At 34.4% G+C, this 20710-nt stretch overlaps 2 protein-coding genes across 2 annotated transcripts in view; both read right to left on the bottom strand.

Moving 5' to 3' along the window:
- The window catches only part of LOC144841140 (uncharacterized), an 88694-nt gene that overhangs the window by 18702 nt on the left and 49282 nt on the right, over positions 1-20710 (bottom strand). The window lies entirely within an intron of this gene.
- Positions 366-9256, bottom strand: LOC144841148 (protein Tob1-like). Its single transcript, XM_078697362.1, has 2 exons — positions 9076-9256; positions 366-3466 (listed from the first exon to the last, which is right to left on the bottom strand). The coding sequence occupies exon 2, from the start codon at positions 3443-3445 to the stop codon at positions 2348-2350; it is 1098 nt and encodes a 365-aa protein (XP_078553488.1). The 5' UTR covers positions 3446-3466; positions 9076-9256; the 3' UTR covers positions 366-2347.

The following is a 20710-nucleotide window of genomic DNA, read 5'->3' as shown; positions in this document are numbered from 1 at the left end:
ATCTCGCTGTTGTGCACTAATTGTTTCCCAATAGAACGTCACTAAATATTTTGATCAATAAAAAGCTTTTTCCCCAAATGTTAAAGCTTTTTAAGTTTTAAACAACTTCAAAGACTGGTACTTGGTACAAAACTACGAAGACTTCACTGACTTGGCAATAATTCTAATAGCGTCTTGGCAAATATCATTGCTTTAACGAAAATATTAAGCAAAGAAAGAAGAAAACCCAAGGAAAGGGAAATGATTCGTTGAATGTGGAGAAAATAGTGTTCTGGTTAACCGATACCGTACACAATTTTGTGAAATAGTACCCTGACTGACGATTAGAAAAGAACGTTCAAAGAAAAACAACATAACCAAACTGATTTCTTCCAAGAATATGTCTACACTTTTAATACAAACTTCAAAATAGTGTTAATTGCTGCAAATATAAACATATGATTCTTAATTCCGTACCAGCTAGCCTATAATATAACTGTACACAGTATACAGTTATTGCACAATGTGTCGAAATATAGAAAATTATGGAATTAATATTTTGAATATTTTTATAATATAAATCTTTACAAAAGTGGATAAAATGTCCACAAGCGTAGTGGTTATTTAAAATGTTTAAACAAAAATTATAATTTTAGTTCTATTTACTTAATTAATATAAAAATATAACAAGAACACAAGGTATATATAATATTAAGTTGAAAAACATCTGCATTGATTCGTACTATCATAAAAAATAAAACTTTTGTTTCTAAAAAAGTTTTTGCCAGCATACATTCCACTTCATTAACTTACTTCATTGGTTTATACCATTTTCAATTAAGGGTATTATCTCATTTTGGAAAAGTATAAGTAGAATAAGTTGAATATAATATCTACGAAATTATTTTTAAAACAATGAATCAGCATAATTATTGGAGTATTTGTTACTGTCATCTTTTTAACATACAATCAACATACAGTAATTAGCTGTGGATACAACTTCCATCCGGGCATCATGTAGAAAGACGTTTGACGTCACATAAGGTTAAAGGTTAATTACACAACACTTATAGAGAAAAGTCCATCGCAATTATAGAAAATTTACAAAACGTCGTATTCTGAATACGATTGTGACAATTTTAAATTTGGTTATAAATCTTTCGTAAAAACAATCAGTAAATGTCAGTGAGCTATTAATGCAATATGTTAACTCTGGATTATATAATGAGCACAGTTGCTGTAAACCGAAGTGGCTATTTACCCGACGGATATATATATAGAGACAAATCAAAATTTAGCAATTAAGTTTTAGTTGATCTGCAATATCATAGGTGTATCTTAGCAGTAATTTCTGTGTCAAAAGATATAAAATATCCGATCATAATGTTCTAGTAGAATTTTCAGGTTAAGTTACGAGAACAAAATATATTAAAACTTTGGAAATCAGTAATTTTAATTCAATTATTATTTGATTAAACTCATAACTGAATCATGGTATGAGTCCAATTGGAAATCGAAAGAAGATTTAATATTATATATCGTCAGTGAAATCGCAACACATACATTGACGCGCGCGTACAAAAACTGACATGTTAAAGTTGACGCGCACGTAGCTAAACGAATGGTATATCAGAGTTTGTACGCGCGCGTGCTTAGATATGGGTATCTCTCTTCGTGTAACGGTTTCATTGACGTTAATATTATGTGTCAAAATATATATTTTACTATACAAAATGATACGGAAGACAACGTAATACAGGATGACAAGATACCAGCGATATTAACATTTTGAAGGTGTAAGTAGTTCGATAACGAATCAAAAAATAAACAAACGAATAAATATCAATACAGTATAATGTTTACAATTTTATAATCAATTAATACCTTGATTTTCATTTCTTAAAAAAATCATATATAAAAATTCCTATAGGATAACCATTATAGGTCATCCGGTCTCACATTTTTTTGTTTTGTTTTTTTTTTACTCAATAGAAAAGATATATATGTATATATTTACCATTTACCCAAAAATATTAAAAAGTAATATATTTCGCTAATTTCTTTCTTTTAAAAAAATGTTAAACAAATCCCAAATAATTATGGTAATCAAATTTATACAATCACCATACAGTATATTATGAATATGATAAAAATATTTAAAATACAAAGACATGAAAACGTCATATTTGAACACGAAACGAACAAGTCAATATAGACATATATAGCGTTTTTGTGAATACGCATACTTTTCCTTGTTACTATAGATAAAATATAACTTTAAATGACCAAAATCACTTGCGACAACTATGATAACTATTGATAATAGTTTCAATTGTCAAGTTCATGCATATTCATAAGTGTCAAAATATCAATTGGCTGCCACCAGAGGATGTTGTCCATAGCGACCATTAAACGCCGAACCTTGGAAATTCATTGTGTCGTAAAACATGCGATTCGGTTTGACAGCGGACGCCGCAATTGGTCTTGTTTCAAAACCGTAACTTGGAAATTCTTCAACTCTTGGAAAGAACGGATCTGCCCAGCAGTTATATGCGTTATCGGGTCTTGGTATGGAAGGCAACCATGCTTCCCGTTGTGCAAAGTTATTTGGTACTCTTTGATAGGCGTTAGTACCGTTGTTCAATCCATTTCGCTGTTTAAAATATGCGCCAACTTCGGTGGGAGATTGGCGCGGAGGAAAGTTGCTTCGTTTGCCGGAATTCTTCAGTTTAGTTGACCCAAATTTAGTCTGTGCAAACATTGCTGCCGTGAACATGTGCTGTGTTTTCTGGGGTGTCCTTATGTAATCCGATGTAGGACTTGTGTTTGAACGACTAAGTAGCATTGTCGTTGGAGATGGAGATGTCCCAAAACTTGAAGTAGGAGAAACAGGCGATAATGATGAAGATACTGGTGATAGTCCAAGGGTAAGGTTACTCATTGAAGTGGCTAGCGAATCAATCGGTTTAAAAGTAGCTGCGTCTGGGTTGAAAGCAAATCTGGAGGCATCGGCATGTCCAGCATGACTAGCAACCTCGTCGTCTGCTGCCGTATTGTCAATACTTTCTTCGGCATGGTGGTCACTGTAAAGGATTTTTGTAGAACCTTTCTCTCCAATTCTGTAAGAGACCTCACGGGGGTCAATCCACACCATTAAGTCGTGGGGTAGATTAGCAAGTATCTCCTCAACTTTAAGTCCACTTTTCTTGCTGGCTATATCCACGGCTGGATCAAGGCGGGAAGATTGAAATTTCAAACATCGATATGCGGATCCTTTAGTTGGTCGTTCTGGGTACCAATGTCCTTGGAATTTGTGATCGAGCGCCTTTTCTAGTTCATATCCAAAACCATCAATGCGCCGGCGCGGTAGCTTGTTGTACAGATACGAGCAGACGAATTGTACTGCAACTTGTAATTCACTATTCATGTTTGACTGTATATAATTCCTGTGAAAGCACTCTCGCATCAGTTCGTTTCCAACTTCACTCTGTAAATAGATGAAAATAATCATTATTATTATATAGATACATAGTAGCGTCTAAGTCACGTGATACTATAAGCAGCTGTCTTATTGGCCGATTGCCAACCTTCAATTAGTTACGTATGTACAGGCTGTTTCATTGGTGACGTCAGCAACTCACTTGCGTATCCGGTGACCTTTTCATTGGCTTCTGGTTTCAGCTTACTCAAATCATATTTGACTTCCTGCGCATTGAACACTACTATGTTGGACAGTTAAGTAGAATACATGTCTATTATATTTATACGTACATTTATTGAAATTTTCGTTAATAACAATTCGCTTTCTTTTCGCGCATTGTGACTCATTAGTTTACGTTTTTGCAACTTTGCAATTTATTCGCATGCGTTCGATTACTGACGTCAGTATCCCCTGGATAGAGCATGAATACATATAAATTGATCACGTGTTTTCTTACGTAACACCTTGACGTCATGATAATAACATTACAACAAAGAAAATATTTTTGTTTACTACTACTGTAATTTATTAGTTTGCCTTTTGAAGTGGACTGTATGAAAGAAATAATCGACATTTAAATTTACGAGTTAAATGAGATTGCACAAAAACATCATGCATTGAAATTTACGTTTAGTGAAGTAGTATCTGTGGTGCGAATACATTTTGTATAAAATAAGGAATATATAATTCAATGCATGTATCGTATTCAGTGTATTCTATAGATATAAATTATAATACTGCATCGCACGCAGTCAGTGGTATCGTTAACTATTTAGATTGGTCCCGTTAACTATTTAGATTGGTCCATATGCCTATTTTTGAAACATTTCTAACATTACATCGTCAATTATGTATTACGTCATTTTTTTTAACGTACAGTATAAGGGCAAATTTATACAGACGAGCGGTAACGGTAATAAAACATAGAATTTATGTTATTACTACTTCATGACCATTTACACACAACGCGGAGCGGACGGGCGGATTCCGCTCAGGATAGATATAGATTTTACGTGGGGCAAGCTACGCGGTTTTCCGCTTACCGTTACCGCTCGTCAGTGTAAATTGGCCTTAAGCCTACTTATTTACAGATACATTAGAGTGGCACAGTTATTTATCTATTAAAATTGGGTGAGGAGTTATATATTATTTATAAACAATTTCAAACTATACTAATTAGTGGTTATGCCTATGGTGAAGTACTTTCCAGTATTGTTTTTTTCAGTTTAAATATACAACTTTAGTAGCATATGGAACGTAAAAGGGTCATTAGTAGTCATTTATAATTTATTTCAAAATGTTTCAATTCAGTGATTAAAAATTGCACAATATTCCCCCACCCACATAGATCATTATCACCCACGTGTGCCACGCTTCTTGAAATAAACCACCGTAACTTGCGAACTATTTAAGTAAACAAAATGTGCGGGTGTTCATAATAATTGGCAAGCAAAATATATATTATAACACAATTATTATGCACACACAACATGTGCTTATGTTTTCATCAGAAATAATATTAATATTGTCTATAATCTATTCCCCCTTTAAGACCGAAAATAATTTGTCCGTTTCGAGAATTTTACACTATTGTGATGGGTGACGTCGTATAAGTAATTAGTGGATGACGTATAGCAATTATAGAACTCCGGCATTGGATTGGTTAATATTATTTGTAGGCAATCAAAATGCCGTCATTTTCGTAATTTACGGTGAAAATAATATTAATGACCCTGTCTCAAATCCTTTATAATATTACGACTTAAGATTCACTACGGTTCTGTAATTAGATTCGTTAAAGAAATCGTAACCCGATAAATGAAATTGAATCAGTGAATATATTACGATATTCGACGACGAAACAAATTTATGTTCTGAAACTCATCATTGGTGACAACATGAAGAGACGTGACACACAATTTGTCGCACGCGTCACACACAATTTGTCGCACGCGAATACAGACATTACATTTGGTGTATGCAGTACGGTGGTGGCATCACTGGCGGCATATTTAGCACATTTCAATAATGTTACAGTTACAAACGCATTTTATACTCATAATATATTATGTGAAAATAATTGTTTATAATGTGAAATTAATGTTTAAAATTGCTGATACCTGTTTCGTGAGATTCACAGCGCATGTGCGCCACATAGCGCCCTCATTATGTCTATTGCACAATACGCAAATATCTTTAAAAAAAAAGATATCTGCGGTCTGTACTTATATTTTTCTTATATATAAAATATGCTTCATTAATGTATATAATTACATTTGAATGGTTTTACAAATTTGTCGACGAGGCAGGCATTCAAAAACTGTAATCAGCAGTTGAACGCGCGCGCCAAATGCTTTTTTTATATATACATTGTCTGATCGCGAAGTCATTAGCAGCCGGCCTCAGGCGACCGTGTCTATAGACTAGACATCAAACCACTTAAGGGTAAATGTCCATCACAACATACATATTAATTAATGTGTTAGACAAACAAAGAAAAAAGATATATTATCAATTAATAATTTAGAGTGTAAAAATTACCTATCATTTCTCAGTTAGGTTATAAAATGAGGTTATCATTTGGTATTCGACTTACTTAGGTTGAATTAACAGCAGCTCACAGTTTTTGTCAAATCTATTATTGACCATATCGCGCCGACGACACAGAAAACCATCATTATTTAATGTGTGTATTTAATATGCGTTGTTAATTACTGACGTCGAACGACAGAAGTAGGGCTCATTTTATTGATCTGAGCCAGTTAGTTTAGTTGTTTAAAATAGATTTAGTTGCCCCGGTGCTTTTCCAGTATACTCCTTTATTATTTGATTATTATCGGCGGTATATCAGTTTATTGTTAATTATCAAGAAGACATAAATGACGGTTTCTTTACGAATGAACCCGATTTCCATTTAGCGTTATTTTACACGAAACAAAACTGAGTGAATTATAAGATTGTTCCATTATTCTGGGGGTACAACCCTATCTGACCCATGGAGTGCCCTGAACGAGCACAATCAAATACCAGTAAAACGTTCATGAACTGTAATGGAAAATGTAATTAACATGCGACAGTACTGCGCATGTGCATATAAAATCCATCATCATAATAGCATACGGGGTAAAGTATATTGATGTTGATATTAAATTACATATCTAGGTCAAACCCGTTAGACCGGTTTAATAAGGTTGATATGATTTTATCAAACGGGTAAGAAATGGCTATCATTAAATAGTTTCACATGATACGGTGTGTCGAATTTGGCAAAAGGTCACCATCGATCGATATAGTCTATAGCAGCCGTGTCAATATTAAAACATTTAATGTTTTAATTGTCTTACAGTCGTTACAGTTTAAAATGTTTTCTTCCGCGTAACCAATCGCGTAAGGATTCGTGTGTAGATTTGGCCTTAATTAATAATATTGCTACTCGGCGTTCCATACGAATCGTTATAGATGATTACGAGGTTGTTAAAACAATTGAAATATCAAGCACATAATTACTTGTCAAAATGAATGCCCTGAGACCGGTAATATAATACAGTTAAAACTTAATAGGCCAGGTATTTAAAGTATTACTAGATTAGTACATAATTAATGAATAATCATCTTCACATTGAAATGCTATTTCCGTATAATTTTGGGACATAAATTCCTATGTAATCTCACCACACATATCCTCAGCTGCATGCCAGATAGGCCTACCATACACAGATCATGAAATGAACTGCTACACCGTCCGTTGACCAGACAATTTTATCAATCGTAATTCAAAATGTATTGATGAGTCTTAAACCAGTTTTTAGTCGATAACAATTGATATTATTTTTCATAACTAAAGATTTTATTTCATAAGAGATATTTGACTTAAACGATTTATATAATAAATCTTTTAAAATAGGCCCATCAAAGTCGCTTTTAGAACGAATGGATTCTTATGGATTATCCGGAGATTACCAGATGAAGAATGGGATTATTAACGTAACAATTGCTGGATTTAGCAACTCAATCAAAACATTGAGATGAGCCATCTGGAATGGTTAAGAACTATGTCAATATTGTGATACTGCGGCTACTGCAGTAACCATATTGAAGATATTTAATTTTTTCACTGTGCCTTTACATTGCCTATACCATGTGTGTTCACACGATCAAAACATAAATATACTGCAGTATGAAAATTCAGCCGCAGTATCACTCATCAACTTTGACCCGTGCGTACGAAGGCTGATGATAAAAAACGCGCGCGTCAAATATATAAGATTTAACCATTGTACGATAACAATAAATAACATCAGCATGCGAGATATAAGTGTTGGTTGGTTCGAGAAGGCATTTCCTATACTCCTCGGAGAATACACGATAATCACTTTTAAATGAATTGTAGTTGGATAGCTAATTAGATCGGGGAGATAAACAAAGACACATTTCTCTTCATAATAACGTATGTATTTCAGACACGTTTGAAGCCTACACGGATAAGATCTTTCCAACCCCGTGAATTCATCTATTTTTAGTAGCAAAGGTATTAACACTCCGTTGTCTATTTCATAGGGTAACATCCGCGTCTATTGAAGTAATAGGCCTTCAACAGGCACTCGGATATATTTATTCTCGGTAACATATGCTGCTATTCTATAGTTGCTATAGTAACCCAGGTTAGTACGCCGTCGTAATCGATCAACGGCTGGGAGTAATCAAATAAATAATTATATAAGCATCTAAAGAAAGCAAAACACATACACCAATATCGACAAAATGTTCTTGATGCGCGCGTACACAAATCGGTACCTTTGTTAACAGCGGTTCACGCGTGCGTCAAATTATATGCGTTATCACAACCTTACATCACTTTTCCATTAAATAACATGGACAGTATTATGTTCTGTGCTCATAGGCCTACAGAGATGTTATTGGTTCGAACTGGCCCCGGAAATTATTTATCATGCGGATTTTACGATGCGGATTGAAAAGTTTGTGATAGAAAATATAGCCTAATTAAGATCATCCTGTTGACAGTAACAATATGTAATAAATAATAGTTGTTTATGAATATGTCTAGCAAACAATAAATCCATTTTGCGAAATGAAGGTACCCGTTAAATAAAAGCATATATATAAATAGTATACCAACACATTGTTTCATTGATTGAATTAAATGTATTCACAGGACAGAATAATAATTGAATTAATTATCATCTATTCTATTATCTATTATGATGTTGGTGGATAGTATAAACAACTCAAGTCGTCTTTGTTACAGTCAGTATTTGGATGCTTTTTAAATTTGTATTATGATTATGTTTAATTGTAAATAGTTCTTAGATTACATACATAAACTTGTAATTATTAAGTATTTTTTATGTTTATAATAAATTAGTGCATTAGTACAAATTGGTCTTTAATTAGAGGCCAAAGTTCTTACATTATTGTAAAACTAACTTAGAGAATCGTTAGAAACGTCATGGTGCATTTAAGTCTTTTCACAACATAACACTACATTGCAGTACAACCAGCCATGTGGATGTTAATAAGTTGCAATAAGATGTAAACATACTATAACAATGTGTATAAATTAGGCCTAATGTAGTTTAAATTAAAAATAAACTTACCTGAATTTTAAATGATTGATCCAATATTTCTTAACCAGAGTTTGTGATCAGATCTTGAGAATAATCACTGAAGCAGACGATAAAAAGGATCAATTTGAACGCAGACTATAAAAGGATAAAAAAGTGCAGACGACAAACGCACCTAACGACTTTCACATTGAGTATGACAAGTAAATGGAACAGCTGTGTGTTTTTGTGCGAGGATCTAAACGCGGATGAATACTCATCCTTTCTGCTGTTGTTTTTAATAACTGAAGCGGATGTGCAGGGTAGTTCTGAGTTATTAGTACTTCCGGTTTATCGTTTAGTAAGCATAGAAAAAAAGTGAGTGATATTATGTGATACAGGTTGTCGTGTGGGGACTGAAACACTAGGAAATCAACATTTATTATCAGGATGTCAATATGTAGAATGTGAGATACAATAATAAAGTACTTGTACCTAATAGGCCTACAATTCATGATAGTCAATATCAGCTAACTACATATAAATATTATTATGGGAGTTTCCATGTGTTTGATCAAAAAAAAATGACGGGTAATAATGTGCAGCGCATTGAGAGCTTGCTTATATGCGCTATAAGAATGAACTATTATTATAATATAAAAACTACGAATAGAACCTTGTAATAACAGACTGCGATGTATAAAATTAATTTCAATCGGAAACAGTGTGTGTTTTTTTTATTAACTGATTGAATAAAGAATATTACATCAACGATGATTATGACCTCAGGTATAATACGTAGGCTAATTGTGATATTGACTGGATTAGATTACAAATTATAAACATTATTATTCTATCTGAAAAAACACGATAATTTTAGCGATATTTCAACGTAATGTTTAAATTTAATCCACACCGCCCACGTGAAATAAATACGCAATTAATTGATTAAAATACAAGTAATGATAGTCGCTACTGATTATAAATAAACAGTATTCAAAGATAAGACGGTCTTGTTTTGTGTTCAGTCAAGTCCGAGTAAAAATCGTCTTCCCGCGAGTAAAATCCTCTTCCTTATGACGTTTTGGTACGTTCCTGTTATCTGATTGGACAAGCAATCCTGTAATCTGATTAGTCAAGTTAGGTATAATACTGCGGCGTGATTGGTTAAAGTTAGTGATAGTTAAGCGCGTACAGTTACTCTGATAGGGCACAAGTTTGTTTTGTAACGGAGCATGCGTGAAAACAAGGGCATCAAGAATGTATTGTGAGTGTTCAATGGGCACCAGACTGCTGTGTGATTAATTGATGAGTAAAAGATACAAATAGAAGTTGAAGCGATCAGTTAAATAATGTTTTTTAAAAACAACTCCTAAATATCTGTAATGGACCTAGATTGAGCAATTTTGGAGTTACAATAATTGTGGCCGATTTAAAAGTAATGCATATACATGTGGCGCAGACTATACCCTACAACATTACGCGCCTTTGGCTATATTTCAGTACATAATCTATCATTGCTAAGCAGATGGCGACTTTCAAAATAATTATCTAAGATTAAACAAATGTTGCTGATTAAAACAGTGGTAATCGATTATGTACTCATGATTTTACGTCAGCTGATAATGATGACAATGATATTACGTTATGACGGTTAATAATTACTCATATGGAAATCTGGTAAATATAATAATAAATAATATGGGATCCTAATATTACAAATATCAAACATTCATTTTAGTGTAATTACAGATTAACTACATTATTCTCTGAAACGTGTAAAAGACTAAAATTAAATCCCCAGTGGTTTTAAACAATTAAACTACGTGTAAGCTCTATTCAATCAATCAATCAATTTCTTTTATTTCGGAAATTTCATCCATATCAACAACAAAAAACAAACAATTCGCAAACTATAAGCTTAAATATATAGGATACTTCTCTATCTACAATACATTTTGAGTTATGGAGCATACGTTTGCAAACACAAGCAACAAGAATATTACAACTAGTCAACATACGCTGCATGAAACCATAGATAGATTTTCGCATATAGGCCTACTCATTAAAGGAAGGGACACCATGTTCAATAAACATTATTATTATTACGAAGTGAATTTAGATTTTATTCCGTTCGTATTATAAGTCAATATAATAATAATAATAATACAACATCAATAAATGGATGCGGAACCCAATTACATCCTATACAACGAAATATGAAAAACATCAGTATTATTACGTCACCCAGAAATGTTTTCTTAACTAGAGTACTAATCATCACAGTAAACATAAGTAAATCAACCGCGTTTTTCCTATTAACGATAATGGTTCGCTCGAGTGTGAATACGTCACAGCGATCGGCGATGTTTGAAGACGTCATGATTATTGACAATATGACGTCACTTACAGCAATACACTGTGGCAATAATAATAATCGGTAAGTCTGAATTTAGTGTGAAATTTAACGGAATTTGTATAGATTGTTATTGTGACTATAGAAAGCTATTTCCGTTTTGAAGGGTTTAATATCAGGCTTTTGAGTGAATATTGTTATACGATGTGTGGCCAATAAAATGTTGACAATGAAATGGATTATTGAATGTTTCCTTAGTAACGGATACAATATCAGAATAAAATTATTTATTGATACATGTTTGGGGGATAATTTCATTCATACAATATGTAATATAATACAGAGAAATATGTATTCAATTTTAAATTACTTTTGTATTTATTTTTTACGGCCAAATGTAAATAAATTAAAAAGAGCACAGTGTCGATAATCAACTCTCGATGTACTCATTGGCATGGCGACCGTTGGATACAAATACAAAAAAGCATTATAATAATATAGTAACAACTAACAGAATATCATTGCAAAAATGTGCATGGTCAACCAATTCAGTGGAAAAATAAGCGTATGGTGCCCACGTGAATCCTTACGACACACCTTGGATATGACTAATGAATATTCATGTTTTTGTGACTTACGAATGTGTACGCCACCCGGCAACACTTTACATGATCATCTCTAATAATTAGTGGGCAAGAGGAAACATAGTGACCGGAGACTACACAGTAACGATCGACAACCATAGAGCCTATTTTTAAATACTTGGTTCCCACTAGCGACGAAACGCAAAAACGTACACGCACGCAACGTAAGAGAGTTTATCAACAAAGATTGGTTCCCACTGGCGACGCAACGCAAAAACGTACACGCGCGCAACGTAAGAGAGTTTATCAACAAAGATTGGTTCCCACTGGCGACGCAACGCAAAAACGTACACGCACGCAACGTAAGAGAGTTTATCAACAAAGATTGGTTCCCATTGGCGACGCAACGCAAAAACGTACACGCACGCAACGTAAGAGAGTTTATCAACAAAGATTGGTTCCCACTGGCGACGCAACGCAAAAACGTACACGCACACAACGTAAGAGAGTTTATCAACAAAGATTGGTTCCCACTGGCGACGCAACGCAAAAACGTACACGCACGCAACGTAAGAGAGTTTATCAACAAAGATTGGTTCCCACTGGCGACGCAACGCAAAAACGCACGCAACGTAAGAGAGTTTATCAACAAAGATTGGTTCCCACTGGCGACGCAACGCAAAAACGTACACGCACACAACGTAAGAGAGTTTATCAACAAAGATTGGTTCCCACTGGCGACGCAACGATCAGTTAGACTAATCCATCGCTGGCTTAATCATCCTCATCCTACATCATCATGTTGTACAATTCTCTCTCTCATTCTAAAATTCCAATTATGTGTAGTATTTTGTTCAAGATAATACCAAATTAATTATTTCTGTCCTAAAATAAATTTATAATTGAATTACGTACGTATCCTGGATGTGGGGGAGGAACGATTTATTTCCTCAGGCGGTTTAGAAATTAAGATCTACAAGGCAATAAACACATCAAGTGGTTTCATCACTTAATCGCTAATCAATGTTTCCTCACAGAGATTTTGTTAGAACATACCATCAACTTGGTCATTTTAAATAGAAGGTCTAGAAATAGCCCATCATAAGTTACCGGGTACGGTACAGACTATATGGAAAACACCCTAACCACACAGCTGTTCTTAAGAAGACGAATACGGCTCTGGACGGGCTCAGGTAGTCTGGGTTTCAGACGGAATTTTGACTTAATATTTAGTAAAAAGATAAATATTTTGGCACATATGGCGTTTCATACGTATACTACTTGAGCTTCTAAACTTTTATTTCAGACAAACATCGAAATAACTAGACTAGGGGCAAGTCTGGGCTCAGGATTCATGTGGTACTACCAGTGGGGTGGGGGGGGGGGGGAGACACTCTTCCAACTGCTGGTAATTTAACTAGGCCTACAACGAAGTATAGAATGTGAGGTATAGCATGAAGCAGCATAGAAGTATAATACACTGGCTTGTCATATAAAATACATGCCATTTAATTGTTTTATCAAATGTATTCACGCGGCGAACCAAAAGCGTTGACTAATGCGCATGGGTATTCATAAAGTTTCATCTACTTTCTATGACGCGAAACAATGAACAACCAATCAGAACTCGAATATAATTCACTAGTGAAAAAACATGCTTAATGATTACACAAAGTCTGAACACTAAACAACAAATAATCTTTCATTTAGATTTATTAAACAAGATCCGAAATGCGTCATAAAACTTAGCTCACGGCAACTAATGAAATGAACAACACCTGGGAAAAGAAGACTAATAATGAATGTTGACGCAATTTGCGTTATTTCTAGCACAACAACAGATACAAAACAATGCGTTATATATAAAATAGATGAGTTAAAAAGACGAATGAGATAGGCTATCTATCAAGAGACTAACAAAACAAATTTCTGTGCCAGTGTCACAGGAATTTCGGCTTTCATTCAACAGGCTTCCAAGCCCACTACAATCAACTAATCCAGTGTCTAATTAATTCAGTCGTGTCTTAACCCCAACTCTTATCCAAGTGAAAAGGTCTTGTAAATCAAGTATCAAGAATTTTGACCGAACGTACACAAATTACTGTACATTCACATTTAAAGTTAGGTTAGTGTATACAGAGTAGATGGTTCTAAATTCTTCTCGGTGAAGAAAACCCTATAAATTACGGTAAAAACATGCTTATTTTTTCGTCGAATAACGTTCTTTGGTCAACAGTCGAGACCTATAGTTTTCTGAATTGTAGGCCTATGTAACAATAGACCTGTCTAAAACTGTTTAAAGGGGGATTCTGGGTTTAAAATTGCTTTTAAGTATCGTTTATTTATTAAATAAAAAATATTATAACAATATAGACATGTCAGAATGAAGAAGTAATAACGAGAAATTAAAAAATTAAATTTCATATACATTTTAGGGTAAATTCATGGAAAGTCTGTTTTTCAGCAGCTTAGGGAAGCTCATTAATATTCATGAGATATTCACAAAATCACGTCATCAGTGGATTATTCCAAACTCGCGACGTCATGTACGTTGTGTTTGGCAACTAATTTACATCTCTCTCCCCTGTCAAACCACGACCACCCGATCATTGTGAAATACATTTTTTGTAGATTTTCTAAGCTAGGCCTAAAGTGTAATAATAACAGTAGTAGCATATATTTATTTGACATTTAATGAAATACAAAATTTAGTACAGATTACTCCATGGTACAGATTATATATAGATTATATACAGTTATACTATTTTTATACCTCGAATAGTTCAGATCGTATATCGGCTTCAAGTACTAGGCTAGGCCTAGCCTAAATCATTTTTTGTCATGGGTGAGAGCCATTCTGACTAGGGATTCCATGCCACGATGGCTACCCTACGTTTTAAAACATTGGGGCCCATCATGGGCCTAGCTAGCCTACTACTAAACGATTGGCCCATAAATAACAAAACTCAGTGGATCCAAACCCATCCTATCAACCAAACTCCTAAACAATCTAAACCTAAAACGTTCTACAAAATCGGCTGTAAATATTAAGGCAAAACAAGGTCCGATCGCCGTCCGCACATAATGGTGTCCCGATCGTCTAAGTAGGCCTAAAATAGGCCTAGTTTACTCTCCAAAAAATAAGATACTGCATCAAGCAAGTAGACCAGGTAGTAGGAAGGAGACCTGGCCGATCCGGCCCAGTTAAAAATTGAGCTAGCTAGTGTAGTAGACCCTATGCGAATTGATACTACCAGGCCTTTTACTATAGGCTACACTTGTTAAAATTAGCAATACTTATGTTTACAAATATTCCAACTCTCTCATTCGAGCTATGTTATCTATACCATTCCGGTAGGTCGAGTCGACCTTCAATCAAATACTGTACATCGTTTATGTTGTGATTATAAACGGGGTATACTCGACCCGACCAGTTTGGTATTGTATACTGTATCTGTTTATCACGTGACGATGCCAAGCATGGGCAGAGAGAGCACGTGTATCATCGTCTCGCTCTCCTCGCTCAGCAGGAATGTATACGTTACGCTTCATTGATTTTGAAGGCTTTCCCTAAGTCAGTGCGAAAATCGGCAAACGTAAAGTGCAAACATATCTAAGTTTTCACTGTTTTGATAAATTTTGATAGAAAATTGACTTCATAAATGGGAAGACCGACTAAAATTACATCAGATAAGTATAATTTTACAAAAGTAATTGATATGGTTAATGATAACGAGTCGTCGGAAGATTGACCATTTCACGAATTTCCTATTCTGTAACACAGTGTCATATCGCCGTAGCTGCACTTGTAATCTGGCCTCATTTCACAGCCTTCGTTCTGCTTCACTGGGCGCTTATATAAATTGAAACTTTTACCGTTCAAGAGACAAACAAATATATTTTACATTTTTTACTATTCATTTTAAACCCGGAACCCCCCTTTAAAGGTAGGAGGACTGGGTACATTTGTGGGTCTAAAATTATTATTATTATTATAGTACGCCTATAATTACTATATCAAGGTGATAGGGTGATCAATTGTTACGTATTTATCACAATTTTCTTGTGTTCAATAATATTCTATACTACTATTACTACTACATAATAACAACACACAACATATAACAACACAGGACGAACTGTGACACCAAGACTGGACAGGTTTAGCTCGGATTTTCATCACGTTTAACCTAGGTACACATATCAGAATAATTAGAAGTTGTTGCTAAAGACAGCACGTCCTCGGCAACTCGTTAATTTGGTCAGCATTTAGTAATCATGACTGAGCCGTCATACCATTTTTGTTTGTGACGACTGTGTGAACTCAGTGTCAACAGACAACGCCATAATTAGTGCCATTTTGTAACTAGATTAGAAGACGATTTGTATAATATTGACTCTATACAGATCTATTTATTATCTTAAAGGGTTACTTAAACTGTTGAGATGCCTTTATTATGTAGGCCTACATTAATTTAGGAGTTGGGTAGTCGAGTGGTCAGGACACTTGACTGTTATGACCCGACAACTCCCAGTCCACTCAGCTGTAAATGAGTACCTAATTGAAAATATTAGGGAGAAATGGAAAGGAACTGGCCACCCTACCACAATGCCGAGGCTTACAGGCTACAATGAGCTCCTAACAGCTTTAAATTTTGCTCTAAATAATCCATATAAACACATCGAAACTTGAAAAGAATTTAGGCCTAGAATAAATAGACTGTACTGTATAGGGTGAACATGATGGTATGTTCACCCTATCCATTTACTGTACGTTACAAATGGACATAGAGAGTGCATTTAGGGGTGGGGGAGGGGCTTGGTAACATTCACATTCACAAGAAAGAAACGTCATTCACTTTCTAAAAGTGTGTACTTGAGACTTGCTATACTCAACGCATGCTATTTTAAGCGGCAATCAAAAATGAAACATAGCCTACATACGGTAGCTGCTGTGAGAGACGACTCAATATTTAAAAAGATTTTTAAAACAGTCTGACGCTGTTTTATTGACGCATATTATATAACTTTGATACGCGTAAAAATAGAAAGTAAATTGCCTTGTTAAATTGCCTACAGTCAACGACCACCGAGTTAACGCAGTTTCAAAATACGACGTTTTACGGTGATTGAAATATAAAAAGGTCTTTGATGACGTCATTCCATAATATTCGATAGTGATGTGTTCACAATAACACAGAATTAATCGTATTTTGAGCGGGCGCTCTGACGTCATCCGTGTAAAATGATGAAATTAATATTACGGATAGAGATCATTGTTATTAGCCCTGAAGGACCATTTGAAGACAACGAACACTACTCAAATAGCAGTCCCATAATGGTCTTTAGTTAGAGGAATATGTAGGCTGCGATATTTGTATATTAGAGGCACTCGCACAGGAGGGGGTAGTGTTACTTACCCGAAATCTCTTCAATTTTTTCTGGCTGTTTTACTTTAGCGTTTTTATTTATATATCTTTTTCCTTATTTTATTTGTATCTTTATTGAGATCCAGCCTCTGATATCACAGCATTTTTCAATAATTTGCCTTTTGATTTGTATATACTTTATCGTATATTCTGATCATTCGTGTATCACTGAAAAAAGTCTCAGCCTCTCCTAGGAGTCGAGCAATGACAATATAATTATGCATACCCTGGGTGGTCTACAATTTGAAATGATTTAGGCCTAGGTACATAGGCAAATTATACAATACCTACATGAAATAACTCTAATAAAACGATACAGATTCAGTCTATAATCAAATAATAATTATTTCCTATTATAAAAAAACAATTAAATCAACCCGTTCTAGTTTGGGGGATTAGGTCTATTTCTCTAGTACCGGTTAGTTATACGAAGCCCAAATTAATTTATGAATAATACAACTTATTAGTATGAAATATGTTTTATCTGTTTTCAAAAGAACTTTGAAAACATAATGTTTGGCGGCAAGAAGGGAGTCGCGATCATTATGTATTATGTACATATTATGTGTAATGTATCTGACGTTATTTTTATCAAGTTGTACAAATAAAAAGCAATGTAAACCTACACTAAATCCGATGTCAATTTATGTAACGTTCATTTACGTCAACTCCTGAATTGTTAGAACTTAATTTATATACACTTACGTCAATCGACTTGTGATAAACTATAAAATAATTCAAATTTAGAAAGCTTGTTATTTTAACGATTTATAAAATGTATTCTTGGTGTGCAGCAAAGACGGAGATAATTGATTCGCTATTAAGTCTGTTATTTCAATTTTTGAATTACACTACTGTATCTACACGTTTTGAAATGAATGTTTATGTCTTAAAACTGTACATATAAATTACCGTTGGTTTTCAAATCTAATATAAGAATAATACCGTTGGACGTCAGTAATGGCTTAAAAAAATTGTTATCGCAAACCTGATTCTGAGTGGAGTACGTTATTGATACAAAGGTTGTAGAGTGGAAAGACACAAAATTGCAGCATCTATTGCACCTGGCATCGAAATGAACCAGCCTTTGGATAGAGTCTACAGAGATGGGAGCAGCATTCAATAAAACACCCACATTATACTAAAATAGACACAGGATCACTGCATACAACTAACAGGTTTCCATCCATCCCTAAAGCTCTGTCTACCCTATCAAACTTTTATGTGACAACAAAATGTGATGCGCCCATATATGGACATGATGATGTCACATCACTACCATATTTGGGCATATCACCATATTTGGGCACATGATCACAATTTTGTTGTCAAACTAGTTTGATAGTGTAAACATATAGCTTAAGTCTATATTGGTATGACGCAACGCATGGACGTAAGCGCGCAACACAAGTAATGTGGCCAATCACGACCCCACTAGACTCGGCGACTTATTTACCTGCCGTAATCTACATTTCATGGAAATTGATGCTTAATTACGGCTATTAATACAACCAATTAAAACCATTTTTAAATTCACCCACAAAAGACAAATTTATTTACAGGTTGTGGTAACCAAAAATTTATCATAATTTAGCTGTTTTCTATTTACTCAGTATTAGGCCTATGATATTAATACAGGTAGGCCTACAATTAGTGACGATATCCGTATACCTGCACCTATCGAATGACGTTTTCATTGATTGGAACACACCCCATTTCTTGGGGTGGGGGGGGGGAGAGATGGTGACAGTGGAGGGGATTCCCAATACTCTAAAGCTCTGTCTACACTATCAAACGGTATGTGACAAAAAAATTGTGATGTGCCCATATAATGGGCATGTCATATCACTACTCAATTTGGGCATATCACTACCATATTTGGGCACATCACACTAGTTTGATGGTGTAGACAGAGCTTTATCCATTCGTGTTGATTTTATTAAATACAATGTGACGTAAACGTAATACATAATGTATTCATCTTTATTTATGTACGTGTTGAATTAAATACAAAAAGCACAGAAATTGAATATCAGATAGACACATTATCCCTAATACGCAACTCTCCTGATTGATATTTTGAACAACAACATCGCGTCTATCGGAATGTAAGAGGGGAATCCCCTTATTATTTACCGTCTGTTGCTCTTATTGTTTTACTTACGTGACATTGAAATGAGATATTATATCACCGAGATGTGGGTTTTCTTATTTTATTTAACCATTATTAAAGGTTGACACTACAACACTGAAACTCACCTTGCATAAACACAAAGATAAAATGAACAAGCAAAAGCACAATGGTCAGATGTTTTGCCCTACTCTGACGTAATTTGTACTTCATACTAAGTACATTTGAGAATACTTAGTAGTTCTCGGGTGGGCACAAAGCACAATATTACAACAACAAAAATCACAATATAGAAAACAAAACAGTACTAGGAACTTTAACTAGGCCCTTTCATATTTTGTGCACATTCGCTACAGCAGGTGTATTGAATGTCCAGAGTCAACATACTAACTGTGTACACACATGCTTTGGTCATATTAATAGGCCCATGATTAAACATTAAATTAAACCTGAAGACATTAGATCCAACCGCAACATTCAATCAAAACGTACAAATTATTTGAAATACTCAGTGAAAAACTGAAGGGAAGATTTTGAAAGAATATTGGTAGAAAAACCATAGTACTGTAATATTATTCAGAAACTGTATTGTGACAATTTAAAATTACTCATATTTCTTTACTACGCATGCGCGCATAATTTCAGAGGACTCCTCTATTTACGGGACACTTCTGATCTTCTCATGAAACGAATAAGGGAAAATAAATGTTATTGTATAACGAACACCCATATTTGTTTAATACTGCACTTTGTGTATGTCGACTCTATGGTGTTATTGCTAACGCTTTACTACGCATGCGCGCATAATTTCAGAGGACTCCTCTATTTACGGGACACTTCTGATCTTCCCATGAAACGAATAAGGGAAAATAAATGTTATTGTATAACGAACACCCATATTTGTTTAATACTGCACTTTGTGTATGTCGACTCTATGGTGTTATTGCCAACGCTTTAATATTATTTCAATCAATAACACAATACTATTGGCATATGGTTCGACAGGAAATCGGGTATTTTTATTAGAACTGTTGTTACTATATATAGTTTGTATTTAGAAATAATAATGGACAAGTCATAATTACCATTTTCCTTTTATCCACACCGTTATTAAAATACAATTATTAGTCCCCGTATTCTAGTAAGAGAATGTTATGTATTTTTCTGAATATTATGTAGCCTTAAAAAG

Source organism: Antedon bifida, chromosome 4 (genome assembly GCF_963402885.1).
Source record: "Antedon bifida chromosome 4, ecAntBifi1.1, whole genome shotgun sequence".
Classification (NCBI taxonomy): domain Eukaryota; kingdom Metazoa; phylum Echinodermata; class Crinoidea; order Comatulida; family Antedonidae; genus Antedon; species Antedon bifida.
This window is presented reverse-complemented; position numbering and strand designations above follow the sequence as displayed.